Genomic DNA, 13,351 nt, shown 5'->3' with positions numbered 1-13,351 from the left:
CTTTTGATCACTGATTAGTTATTGTTTTCTATTCCAGGCCAAATGGTCTGTCCATTTCTGAGGGTGGTGGGGAATATATTTTATCCCCTCCTTCTCCCAGAGAGGGGTGAGAAAAGAAAAAATGGATGGTCTTTCTCATTAAAGAGCACCCTTAGCATCACTGGGGTTTAGAACAGGGCTTGAAACTGGCTCTTAAGATGACCTTTATGTGTGTTCATCCTTCTTCTGAAAATCAGCCAAAATGAGGGGGAAAAAAAGTCAGTGAACACAGTAACAACACAGTAAAAACTTGCTGGACTTCCAGATGAAAAATTCAAAGGTTGCTGGCGGGATGGAGGTGGGATGGGCAAGGGATGGAGATAGGATGCAGGAGAGAAGCAGGCAGGATGGAAGCTGGCTGGAGGTGGGAAGCAGTCAGGATGGAGGTGGGATGGAAACAGGATAGCGGTGGGATGCAAGGAGGAGGAAAGTTAGGTGGGATGGAGGCAGGATGGAGAAGCAGGATGCGGGTGGGATTGAGGAGGGATGGAGATGGAATGAAGGTGGGATTGAAGAAGGGAGCAGGCAGGATGCAGGAGGGATGAAGGTGGGATCCAGGTGGGATTGAGGAGGGATGGAGATGGGATTCAGGAGGGATGAAGGTGGGATCCAGGTGGGATTTAGGAGGGATGGAGGTGGAATACAGGCAGGGTGCAGGTGGGATTCAGGAGGGATGGAGATGGAACGCAGATGGGATTGAGGAGGGGTGCAGGCAGGATGCGGGTGAGATTCAGGAGGGATGGAGGTGGAATGCAGGTGGGATTGAAGAGGGGAGCAGGCAGGCTGCAGGCAGGATGCGGGTGGGATTCAGGAGGGATGGAGAAGGAATGCAGGTGGGCTTGAGGCAGGGAGCAGGCAGGCTGCAGGCAGGATGCGGGTAAGATTCAGGAGGGACGGAGGTGGAATGCAGATGGGATTGAGGAGGGATGCAGGCAGACTGGAGGGAGGATGCGGGTGGGATTGAGGAGGGATGCAGGCAGACTGGAGGAAAGATGCAGGTGGGCTTGAGGAAGGATGGAGGTGGAATGCAGGTGGGCTTGGGGAGGGCTGAAGATGGAATGTAGGTGGGATTGAGGAAGGATGGAGGTGGAATGCAGGTGGAATTGAGGAGGGCTGAAGATGGAATGCAGGTGGGCTTGAGGGGGGCTGAAGATGGAATGTGGGTGGGCTTGGGGAGTGCTGAAGATGGAATGCAGGTGGGCTTGAGGAGGGCTGAAGATGGAATGCAGGTGGGCTTGAGGGGGGATGAAGATGGAATGCAGGTGGGCTTGGGGAGGGCTGAAGATGGAATGCGGGTGGGCTTGGGGAGGGCTGAAGAGGGAATGCAGGTGGGCTTGGGGAGGGCTGCAGGCAGGATGCGGGTGGGCTTGAGGAGGGAGGGAGGTGCAGCGCGGGTGGGTTAGAGGAGGGAGGCAGGCAGGCTGCGGGAGGCCGGGGGAGGCGGGCAGCAGGCGGGGAGCCGGCAGGATGCAGTCACGGCGGGGGCGGGCCGGCCGGGATGACTCAGCCGCCGGGCGCTGCCCCTTCCGCGGCCGCCGGGGGAGCGCGGAGCCGGGGGGACCGTGCGGGGCGGTGAGTCCCGCCGGGGGGGACCGGGGATAAGGGAGCGCGGCGGGGGGGGAGGTAAGGGGAGAGGGTGCTGCGGGGCAGGGGCACACGGGGGGAGTGGGGATGGGGCACCCCCTTTTGCTGCTGCCGTGGGGGAGAAGAGGCCGGGCAGGGAGGCCTGAGCCCCCCCGGGGGGGGCGGCGAACCCCTTCCCCGAGGGGCAGCAGGAGCGTTTCCCACGTTTTCCAGCTGGGTTTGGGTTTTGGGTTTTTTTGGCCGTGGTGGGGCCGGGAGGGATGCTCTGCGGCTCGGTGGGTCGCAGGGAGAACGCCGTTAAAACCCTCAGTGCGTCTCAAAACCAGCAAAGCTCCAGCTGTGAGGGGGAGGGGAGGGGAGAGGAAACCTTGTTTTCATGATGAAGACAGAAGAAAAAAAAAAAAACAACCCAAACCCCAGCCCTGCTCGTCAGCTGACGCTAAGGAGGTCGGTTTGGCACCCGCTGAAGGGCTTCTGGGAACATCCCGTGATGCGGGGCTGAGCTTGGGTCTGCACCAGGGCCATGGCTTGGAGATGGTGCTGGGTAAAAGCTGCCTCGCATCTCTCTGTCCTGCAATATATCTGGCGTGCAAGATATCTGTTGGCCGTATATCGCACTCTCAGGGTTGTGCTGCGGGCATGAGATAGCAAAGATCGCTTCCTTCTTGTATTTACCTCCAGGTTGCAAAGTTGAGGGTGAGGGTAAGGAATTTCAGTAGCGCAGGGTGGCTGCTGCAGCAGCTGAGGTCTTGTGCAAGGCTCTGGTTTGTGGATTGGCCTGTGAGGAGAAGAAGAAGGGGGGGAGGAAAAAAAAAAAAAAATCAGTGCAGCTCCATTTGGGAAGAATCTTGCGCTTTCTGTGAATGTAAGCTGTAGAGGCGAGCGCTGCAACTTTGTCTCAAGGTGTATTTCTTTTGCCAGATGCCTAACCTGTGCTAATGATTTGGCTTTCCTGGAAAGGAATGGGTGTGGGGAAGAGTGCCTCATGCTGCTTTTTTTTTTTAAAGGATGACAAAAAAATCAAGCTTTGACAATGGCTGTAATGAAGTCACCAGGCCATGAGTTTGGTGCATGCCTGTGGGACCACCAAGCTAACCTGGCGGTGCAGCAAGCTAAGCTGGATTGCTTTGTTTACAGGCTTGCTTTATTGTGGCTTAGAGTCACGCACAAATCCTGGCAGCCAGAACAAAGGACAAAGCTCAGCTTGGGTAAAGGGCTTCTTGCTGGTGGAGGACACATGACTTGGGCTTTGCTGAGTACCTCTCACCCAGGAGGGGTGGGGGTGTTGGAGCTGGGGGGGTGGGACAGCTTTTATCTTCCTCCCAGCCTTGGAAGAGGGTGTGTGGGTGCCTTGTCTGTGCCTGGAGGGGTTTGGAGGAGCTGGCAGGTACTTCAGGGCTGTGACTTATCTCATGGCCTGACCTGCCTAAACTGAGTCATGTGAGCTGGGCTTTGAATAGCCTGTTTGGGGGTGGTTTGGTTTTTTTGTGGGGTTTTTTTTTTTTTTTTGATTGTGCAGAGAAGTGCCCGGTTAAATGGGACTTGTGGGCTTTGATTTCTGGGTGATGTGGAGAAGACCTTCGCGGTGGGACTCTGCATCTCCCTTGGCCGCTGGGAGGAGGCGGTGGGACCCTCCTGATCTCTGGCATAACGTGGTCCAAGTAGTCGGAGCTCTGTCCTTGAGAAAGCAGGCAGGGAACTGCTGCTGGCTCCAAGATCTCCTGGTCAGAAGGGATGGAGAAGGCACCTGGGTGATGTCACCCCCTCCCCATCTCTCTGCCTGCGCCGATGCAGCGCAGAGGGACTGCGGGTGGGTGGTGCAGCGCCAGCCGCAGCCATCTCGCTTCGGATGCTCTCCTCCCTCGCATGCTGCAGCTGCTCTGAGCAGCTCGTGTTGGAGAGCCTTCAGCCTCAGTGCTTCCTCCTCACCAGCTGGGAGGGGGACGCTCAAGGGCTGCACTCAGGTGGCCCAAATTTCTTCTTTTTAAAGCAACCAGCTGGCTGAATTGAGAGAGTCCTACCCAGGGTCAGGTGTGCTAGTGGGTAGCAGCTTTCTGGAGTTATTTCTTGCTCGTCCTTCAAGAAATTGCATTACCAGATACTTTGGATCCCAAGGCAGGGGACTTGTTCTCAGCTCCCGGGTCTGCAGCCCAAGAAGAGGTAGAGCAGTTTGGGGGGCTCTTTGCAAGCCCCAAACATCCTCCAACCATCTAGAGAATTTACCAGGGTGAAGCTGCTGTGCCTTAAGTCCAACAGCCAAGCTTCGCTTCTGTTTTCAAGCCGTTGGGCTTCAGCGGGGAGGGAGGTGTGTGCGGAGGAGATAGCGGTGGTGGGGGAAGCGGGCGGGAGATAACGCTGCCACGGGAAGCGTCTTACTCTATCGTGGCAGTGGGGAAAGGAGGGCGATGGGGAAACCAGCAGCCTTTTCTTACTTGCTGCGTTGCCGCTGGGGTCGGCGTGCCTCCGGCTGCAAGTGACTTGCCCTCGGTGGAAATTCATCCTGTGAGGCCTGTGCCTGTGCTCTCTATAGATTTGCTGTACGCAGGGTGCTTGCTAAAGCCGGGGGGGTTAGGGAGGAAGAAATTGCATGAGATCAAGGATTTCCCCTTCCCTCTCCACCCAGGTCTTGGGATACTCCGTACCATCCAGCTGAGAGTTATCAGCTACCCCCTGAGACTTCAGGCCCACAGGAGACTTCATAGAATCACAGAACGGTTTGGGTGGGAAGGGACCTTTAAAGGTCATCTCGTCCAACCCCACTGCAACGAGCAGGGACATCTTCAACTAGCTCAGGTTGCTCACAGCCCCGTCCAACCTGACCTTGAATGTTTTTGGGGATGGGGCAGCTACCACCTCTCTGGGCAACCTGGGCCAGCATCTCACCATCCTCAGTATAAAAAATTTCTTCCTTGCATCTAGTCTGATTCTACCCTCTTTTAGTTTAAACCCATTACCCCTTGTCCTATCGCTACAGGCCCTACTAAAAAGTCTGTCCCCATCTTTCTTATAAGCTCCTTTAGGTACTGGAAAGCCGCAATAAGGTGTGCCCAGAGCCTTCTCTTCTCCAGGCTGAACAACCCCAACTCTCTCATAGCCCCTAGGGAGCCCTCATGCCCATGGGAGACTTGGCAAGAGGCTTCTTTGCCGAAAACAACGGACTGGCTCCCAGCTATTTGGGTTGCGCTGGGCAATGTCTCGCTGGGTTTGCTGGCCGTCAGCCATGTCACGGCGCGGATGCAATGCAGCAGAGCTTATAAAACCGAGCGGCTGTCGGAGGGGAAACTGCCTGGTGTCTTTTTTCAGTTGGGTTTCAGGTTGCCTGGAGCTCACAGCCTGCAGCCGGTGTGGTCTGGTAACCTGAGGATGTCAGATCTCCTGTGTCCGTCCATCAAGAGCTCGGTGCAAGCAGCCGTATTGCTGTGGGAGGCTTTGCGGGCGGGTTTCAGCGTGTCAGCAAATTTACAAGCATCCTGCTGAAAACGAAAGTGTATCAGGTGGCTTCTGGCCTCAAAAGCCTCCTTTCTGTGCTACAGGAAATATGAAGTTGACTGCAGGAAGTACAGAGGCTTTGGGGTTTAGGTTTTGGATTTTTTTTTAAAAAAGATTTTAGATTAGAAAAGGTATTTCGGGTCAGGCTGGTCACCTATAGGCTTCCTATAGCCATGTTGAAGGGGCACAAGGCAAAAACTACAGTAGCCTTAGAAATGTGTATTTGTTTTTCTGGGTGTAACCTCCTTTCTGCTACATGAGCAGGGGAGCATGGCAGGGACATCAGCAGTGCCAGCGAGTCCCTCGCCCGTGAGAAACCTCTAAGCAAGCAAATACGCATGGAACACCTTCAAAGAGGTGAGATCTGGGGGTAGGAGGACCCATACGCTGCTGAAACTCAACTAGCTTTTGGGCTGAGAGAGTGGGAAGGAAAATAAATAAATGGTGAAAGGAGGAGAAGGAAGGAAAAAAAAAAAAAAAGCCCCTTTATACAGTTAGCTGCAGCTGCCCGGGCTTGTTGCTGGCAGAAAGTAGGACACTCCTGCTGGGTTTTTTTCTCTGGAAAGGCTAAACTTGGCTGTGAGTGGGTGGAGGCAGCCTGCATGGAAATGCCCGTGCGTCTTCCCATCTCCTGACCCTGCTCAGCGAGCTGGGCTGCCGCGGGGCCGGAGAGCTGCGTGTCCGGCTGCTCGGGTGTAATTTGCCCAGAAGGGTTTAAGCCCAGGCTCGCAAAGGTGATTACACGTTCAGCTCGCTGAGATGAGTAGGAATTAAAGCCTAAATATCTCTGCTGTTCAGGCTACCGTGGACTGGCTGAGGTCTCGGGTCGCTCGTCAGGCTTGGAGCTCGTCGGGGTGGATGTGGGGTTGGTGGAAGGGGAGCTGGGAGGTTTTGGGAGGAGGGTGCTCTGCTGTGTTTGCAGAGGTCGAGCAGCTCGTGGTCCGGCTGTGTGTCTGAGTCAGGCTTGGGGATGTGGAGCAAGCGGTTTCTGCTGGTTTTCGGGGTTAAATTGGAGTTGGGCGATTTAATGTGAATTGGGTTAAAGGAGGCAGGAGAGCAGAGAAACCACCCAGCTCTGGAGCATCTTCGGGCTGGGTGATGCTCGTGCTCCTGCACGGGAGGCTGTGGTCCACCCTTGCTGTGCTCCTGGATTTTTCCTGCATCTCTATTCCCCAAATTGGGACTTTTCTGGTGCCCTGTGTTAAGGGATGTGGCTTCACAGCCTCCCTCGTGAAAAGCCCCGGAGGGAGGGGAGCGCAGGCAGCAGCCACAAGCAGCTCCAGTGCATGCGGACCCCCCCTCTGCATGGGCAGGGGCTCACTACCCCAGGACTGTGACCCCGATCAGGGTCCCCAGGGCAACGGGCTGGCCAAAATGAGGCCATAAAGTCCAAAAATGTGATTTGGAGTGAGATCTTCAAAGGGAAGAGCATCACACTGGGGTGGGGGCTAGCAAGTCGCCGCGGCTGCAGCCCTGCCTGCAGTTTGCCGTGGAGGTGAGATGTCACTTATTCTTTCTAGTCCTTATTCTCCATTTTTGTGGAAGTAAACACAGCTGTTAATACCCTCCAAATCCCTTGGATCTGCTACAAAAGATATTTTCCTGCCGCTACTAATCCTGCAGTGGTCAACAAACAGGGTTGCCTTGTCTGATATCTCCTGAGCTGCAGGAGGAGGGTTATTAGTCTGCCTCTGCGTCTTTCCTGACCTTTGGGGTAAATCAGGATTGGGAGGGACTTGGTGCAGCCATGTGTTTTACGCTCCCACGTGTTGCTGTGACAGTCCTTCTGGCAAGCCCTTGCTCGCGGTCCGAGCACGCTTTGGGAAGGTTTCCAATGATGCCTAAATCTGGCTGCAGGTGGAGTGTCCCGTTCTGTAGCCAAGATGTGGCCGTCCGTGTCCATCCTGTGTGTCCTGGTGGCCTTCGCTAACGCTCGCAGCATTCCTTACTACCCTCCTCTCTCCAGCGACTTGGTCAACCACATAAACAAGCTCAACACCACCTGGAAGGTGAGTACCGGGTTGGTTTTGGGGGGGGGGGAGTGTTTTTTTTTTTTGGATGCATTGTCAACAATCTCTTTGTGGGACTCAATAGCTGAGCTTTGGGAGTCTCACCACGGTGGCTGCATCAAACCAGCCTTGGTCCCAGGTGACTTCTCCAGTGAGTTGATGCTGTCAGGGATTCCCGCGGTGACAGTAACTGTGGAGCTTCTCTTTGGAGCAAAGCACTGATGAATTTGTAGAGTAGGAGCAATAGCTAAGAGGAGGAAACTCTGTGGGAGGCTGGAAATGAGCAGCAAGTGTCAAGCTATATCGACGACCTGGCCAAACCCTCCTTGGCCGGGCTGCTGTGGCCAAAGCCTAGAGCTGGACCTTAGCTTACTGCTCGTGATGCTGGAAGGGGCTGTGGTCTGTGTCTATAGGTACGTTGGCTCTTGGCCCCTGGGTTTTATAGCAAGTGTCAGACACTGGTTGGGCTTGAGGGAGATCTGGAGCACCAGGCTGGTCCCAGCACTGCACTTGGTGGCTGTGAAGAGTCACATCCCGTTTCTCTGTGTCTCTTTCCCAGGCAGGGCACAACTTCCACAACACTGACATGAGCTATGTGAAGAAGCTCTGCGGCACCTTCCTGGGTGGGCCCAAGCTTCCCGAGAGGTGAGTGCTGGGAGAAGAAGATGAGGGCCCTGTAAAAGCTTGTGTGGGTGCTCCTGGTGTGTCTGGAGTGGGTGAGGGTCTCCTGGCAGACTGTGAGTGGGGTTCTCCTGGGTGCAGCCTGGTGGACATCTTGCATGGAATTAAGCACAGAAGCATGCATGGGGGAAACATCCGTCCTCTGTCCTGCCAGATACTTGACCAATCGTGTAATTTGTACTCCTTGAAACTCAAAACCCTGGAGGAGCTGCTGACCCGGTCTGAGGACTTCAGGAGTATTTATTCTCCTCCAGAAAGCAAACAACAAGAGCCTTTGTCCTCCAGGTCACCTTCAGAGGAGGTTGGAAAGTCCTGTGCATCCAGTCCTGTTACGCTGGTGTTCCTGTAACAGACTTCCCTCTTCTCACTCGCAGGGTAGATTTTGCTGCAGACATGGAGCTGCCCGATAACTTCGACGCGCGGACGCAGTGGCCCAACTGTCCTACCATCAATGAGATAAGAGACCAGGGCTCCTGTGGCTCTTGCTGGGTAAGAGCACGGGCGGTTTAAGGTTGTGTCGATACAGACTTTGCCGGACAAAACCCATGCTGTTGAGTTTGCTGCTGAACTGCATAAATGGGGGGGACACGGGGGATCCTGCAGTGTCTGAGCTTCTTGGTGGGTTTCTCCCAGCTGGGCTCATGTTTGCTGCACTCATTGCCAGAAGGTTGCCTGGCTTCTCTCCCATGGCCAGCTCTAACGGTCTTCCCTCGGGTTTTTGGGGCTGCCCGCAGGCTTTTGGCGCCGTAGAAGCGATTTCAGACAGAATCTGCGTTCACACAAACGCCAAGGTGAGCGTGGAGGTCTCGGCGGAGGACTTGCTGTCGTGCTGCGGCTTCGAGTGCGGCATGGGGTGAGCTGCTCGTGGTTCTTGGGCACTTAAAAGGTGGGTGGGAGGAGCAGGGACACAACCCGAAGAGGCTGATCGTTTCAGCCCTGTCTTCCTCGTCTCCCTAATGAGCAGGAAGCCCCACCAGCGGTTTGTGCCGTAGATGCTGGAGTTAGGTGGGAACATAAAGGTGACTGCATGGACTGAAAGTCCCTCTGGGATGCGTCCTGCCCCCAGGAGTAGTGGGTGATGATGGCTGGTGGAGGAAGAGCAAGCATGTAACGATGCTTTCCCATACAGAGTTGGCAGCTGCCTAAGCCAACGGAAGGATCTTTTTAATCGCCCCAAAGCCTTGGTTCTCAGGCACAAGCCTTTTGCCTGTGGCTTTTGCAGTTGTCGAGAGCAGGGTGGGGAGCTGGGTCTCCAAGTCGTGTGGCTTCTGCCACTCCTGGCAGCAGAGGGTGACCAGGGACCTGGTAAGGAGGCATCACTGCTTCGGGATTTGGAGGCATGGGTGCTCTTAGCTCCTTCTTGCCCTGAGGCTTTGGTGTCTTGAGGCCTAGAAATCCTGAGGAAGGCAGGGACAGACTTAAAAAGGTTCGACGTGCTGGAACTTCTGTCTCTTTCTCCAGGTGCAACGGTGGTTACCCCTCTGGTGCGTGGAGGTACTGGACAGAGAGGGGCCTTGTGTCTGGGGGTCTCTACGATTCCCATGTGGGTAAGTCCTGGCAGATGCCCTTGTGAAAGCAAAGAGGAGCATCTCTGCTCAGTTACAGGTTCATGTCCTTCAGGGTGCTTCTCTTCTGATCTGCATCCTTGTGTGGCTGCTGCCTCCTTCAGGTCTGGGCTCAAACACCTGTGCTAGCCCAGCTGGCTGCTCCTGGCCCCATGGCTCCTTCTGGTCACCCTTTGGGACAAGGGTCCCTGAGCAGCACCTAGTGGCAGGAGGCCCATGCAGGAAGGGAGAACAGTAGCCAGACTTAACAACCCCACAAGGCTTCTGCTTCCATAGCAGGAAAGAATCAGGCTGTGAATTTTTTTGTTATTGCTGGTTTTGGACCAGTTCAGTACACTTTGGATGAGGGCAGGAGTCTTCCTGACATGTTTCCCCCTCAAAAAGTAACTTCCAGACTGGAAATCTCTACCTCCTCCTAGCATGGCCATGAGTTGGTTCATGTTTCCATCTTCTCCATCCCCTTGTCAAGACAGAGGTGGTGGGAAGCAGGTCCAGAGGGCAAACTCATTGCTGACGCAGGGATTGCTCATCTGGCAGCGGCAGACCTACTTTTGCTCGCGCCCCACTGATCCGCGGGGTTTCTAGGTCAGAAACGTCATCTCCTTTCTCAGGGCATCTGGTGCCTTCTCCGGCATGGCTGTTGGATGCTTGGGGACAGCCAGTTCATGCTCCCTCTGTCCTCAACAGGCTGCCGTCCCTACTCCATCCCACCCTGCGAGCACCACGTCAACGGCTCCCGGCCGCCGTGCACCGGGGAAGGGGGGGAGACCCCCCGGTGCAGCCGGCACTGCGAACCTGGCTACTCCCCCTCGTACAAGGAGGACAAGCACTACGGTAAGGGAGGTGGTCTTGGCTGCTGCTTGATGCACGGCAGCTCCGGAGCTGTTCCTAGTGGTAATTTGGTGGGGTTGGACCTCTTTCTAAGCTGTTTTATGGTGGCTTTTTTTCTGTGGCCTCAGGATGGGTGGTCCTGGAGCAAGCCTGGCAGATGCAGAGTTTGCGTTTGCGGAGACTCAACGGAGATGGGGGAACTGATCCGGGTCCTCGTGGTGCACATGCCTGGGTTGAAGAGCGTAGTGCTGAGCCCTGGGGGGGTCCCGTGTAAAAGTCACCTTCTTCCTACTCCTTGGTGGCAGCCAGCACTATACCTGTAGGAGAGTCCGGCTGTTTCTTGGAGATTTGTATTAGCCTCGAGTAATTTGGTTTGGTTTGGAAGTGAAGGTGTACAAGGGGAAAACTTCCCACCGAAGCTGCCTGGAATAGGACTTTGGGTACAGAATAGGGCTCGGGTTAAGTTGTTCCCTCTGGAAGAGGGATGGTTGGAGCCCAATTTCCCTGCCTGGCTGTGTCAGCTGGGTTTGAATTTAACTTTGAAGTGGAGAAGGCTTCTTGCACGGGCATGCCAAGCGGTCACTGTCCAGCTGTCCCAAGACCTGTGTGGCCTGACAATGCCGTACTAATGGTGGGATTTATTTTTTTTTTTTTTCTCTCTAGGCATCACATCCTATGGTGTCCCCCACAGCGAGAAGGAAATCATGGCTGAGATCTACAAGAACGGCCCGGTGGAAGGAGCCTTTATTGTCTATGAGGACTTCCTGATGTACAAGTCTGGTGAGCATCAGCGCCGAGGCTGTAGGGAGCCCGGTTCCCGACTTCATCCATAGGGTCCATTTTTTTGTGGCCCTTTTCCCTCTACTCAAGTCTGAAAGGAGATCTCATGTTCACACTTGAATATCTGGTGTTGTAAGAACATGGGCAGATACCATCTCCCGTATCCGTTGGTTTACAGCAAGGGGAATAGGTGTTTGGGACCGGTTCAGGGAGGAAGCCCCAGTGGGGAGCTCCCAGAACTGCAGCTGAGAACAACAGCCAGGATTTTAGGTAAAATCCTGGCAGATGGCTCTCCTGGCGCGGACCCCAGTTCCCTGTTCTGAACTGCTTGGGATGTGCCACCTTTTGGGCTCCTTGCCGAGTGTCTCTGGGTGTCCCACGTGCCGAGCTGACGCTTAGCATCAATCTTTCCTCCAGACTCTACACTAAGCTTCAGGTTTGCATTTAACCAAAAAAAAAAAAAAAAAAAACCACTTCTCGGCTGGTCTCTGGGCTTTGATACGGAATTTCTCCCGCGCTGGCAGCGGTCTGAGGTGGGTGCCCGTTGACGTCTTGCCGTGTTGCCTTGCAGGGGTCTACCAGCACGTGTCCGGCGAGCAGGTTGGAGGCCACGCGATCCGGATCCTGGGCTGGGGGGTGGACAACGGCACTCCGTACTGGCTGGCCGCCAACTCCTGGAACACCGACTGGGGGGACAATGGTGAGGCACCCCTGGATGCTGCCGGAGGGAACCCCTTCCCCGTTCTCCTTGGCGTGATGGGGAGGTTGACTTTTGCTCTTGGTGTGCTTCCAGGCTTCTTCAAAATTCTCCGAGGAGAGGACCACTGCGGCATCGAGTCTGAGATCGTGGCTGGCATCCCCAGTACGGAGCAGTACTGGAAGAGGGTGTAACCCTTTTGATCAAACCACAAGTAATCCTGAGTCCCCGATACTTTTAACTGATAGTGGGTTGGGTGCAGAGCCCCCCCCCTTCTAAGAGACTATAGTTGAGGTTACTTTATTAAAGCTTTTTATCTTTTTTTTTTTTTTTTTTTTTTTAATTGTGGTGGAGCTGGAGGTGGAACTGCTCTCTGCAAGCCCTCTGCTCCCAGTGGGTCACAGCTATGGGGCATTCCCTGCTCAAAGGACTGCTGGAGGGCTCACTGGCCTCTTGTGCCATGGTATTTGGTTAGCCTGGACCCCTTCCAGCCCAGTCTGTTACTGGGAGGGTAGGAAGCAGTAGCTTTGTGCTGGGACGAGGGACTTGGTGGGGCAGCAGAGATGGATCTTGCTGGGAAGCCGTGGTCAGGGGAGATTGCGCACCCCTGGCCGGGTTGGTCTGACCGTTAGCGCCTAAAATAAGCAGGGTATGTTAGCGTGTGCCTTGAATTGGCTGAACTTAGACCTATTAATGACAAAATACCGATGAACTTCATGTGGGGCTGGCTCTGGCCGGAGCTGCAGTAATGCCCCTTCCTGCCTGCAAGAAGTCCTTTGTGCATCGCTTGCTCTGCTCCATCCATTCGGCTGCTTTTAAAACCACTCATTCCTCAGCTGTTTATTTGCTTTTTTTTTTTCTGCTGTAGCCTGGGGTTATTGATCCTAAGAGAGGGCCTGCCTGGAGCTCCACAAGCCTTTGATCAAATGTCCCGCAACATCTAGGAGGACACTGGAAAGTGCAAATTACTTTTTTTTTTTTTATCCGTGGCGGGGCAGCTTGGTGTGTGCAGTGGGTCGTGCCTTGGCAAGAGTGCTGCATCTTACCTGGTGTGGTGCTTGGGGACTGCAGGTGCTGAACGCTGAGCAGAGGTGAGGGATGTTCCCCAGGTCTGCTGCAGGGAGCTCATGCAGATGCTTGGAGGTATCTGACTAACTTGCACACAACTGAAGCTTTTTTCTTTTCGAGCCACAGACATTAAGGAAGAAGAAAAGAATTGTTATTTTTCTTACTGGGGGGATGTGCGATAGTTGCGTAGGAGGAATCATATGATTTGCCAACACTAAGAGCGAAAGAGCTTTTTTTTTAAATTTTATTTTAAAGCACAAAATATATTGCTGAGCTGAGGCTACGGGCCTGAAATGCGTGAAGCAGGCTCTCCTTTGCACTGTAAAATAGCCCCTTACCTCTGCTTACTCAGACTCCAGTGAGACAGAGCTGTGGTGTATATGATTGGAACAACCGTGCCAATAAATGATTTCTCCAGTGTCTTGTCTCCTGGCCTTTGGTTGCTTCAGCTTGACTTCAAACCACCTCAGCCTAGTCTCCTGTTCTGTGCATTGTGGAAGCCAGGTGAGACCCTTTTGTCTTCATGCAAGCGTGGTCAGTCCCAGCCCCGTCCTCTGGCCATACTGGTGACGAAGTGACTTGTGCCAACTCCTGAGCAGCCCCGGGGC

The 13,351-nt window shown here is 54.5% G+C and overlaps 1 protein-coding gene across 2 annotated transcripts; it reads left to right on the top strand.

The window, feature by feature from the left end:
- The first annotated feature begins 1,482 nt into the window (after window positions 1-1,482).
- Window positions 1,483-13,163, top strand: CTSB (cathepsin B). Of its 2 annotated transcripts, none has more exons than XM_069805567.1 (10): window positions 1,483-1,611; window positions 6,970-7,121; window positions 7,681-7,766; window positions 8,177-8,291; window positions 8,537-8,655; window positions 9,264-9,349; window positions 10,055-10,201; window positions 10,862-10,978; window positions 11,550-11,678; window positions 11,772-13,163. In XM_069805567.1, exons 2-10 carry the CDS (start codon window positions 6,996-6,998, stop codon window positions 11,867-11,869), a joined length of 1,023 nt encoding a protein of 340 aa, XP_069661668.1. In that variant the 5' UTR covers window positions 1,483-1,611; window positions 6,970-6,995; the 3' UTR covers window positions 11,870-13,163. The 2 variants fall into 2 exon arrangements, with proteins under 2 accessions (XP_069661668.1, XP_069661666.1); XM_069805565.1 differs by having other exon boundaries at window positions 1,523-1,601.
- The last annotated feature ends 188 nt before the right edge of the window (window positions 13,164-13,351 follow it).

Source organism: Haliaeetus albicilla, chromosome 18 (genome assembly GCF_947461875.1).
Source record: "Haliaeetus albicilla chromosome 18, bHalAlb1.1, whole genome shotgun sequence".
NCBI lineage: Eukaryota > Metazoa > Chordata > Aves > Accipitriformes > Accipitridae > Haliaeetus > Haliaeetus albicilla.
This window is presented reverse-complemented; position numbering and strand designations above follow the sequence as displayed.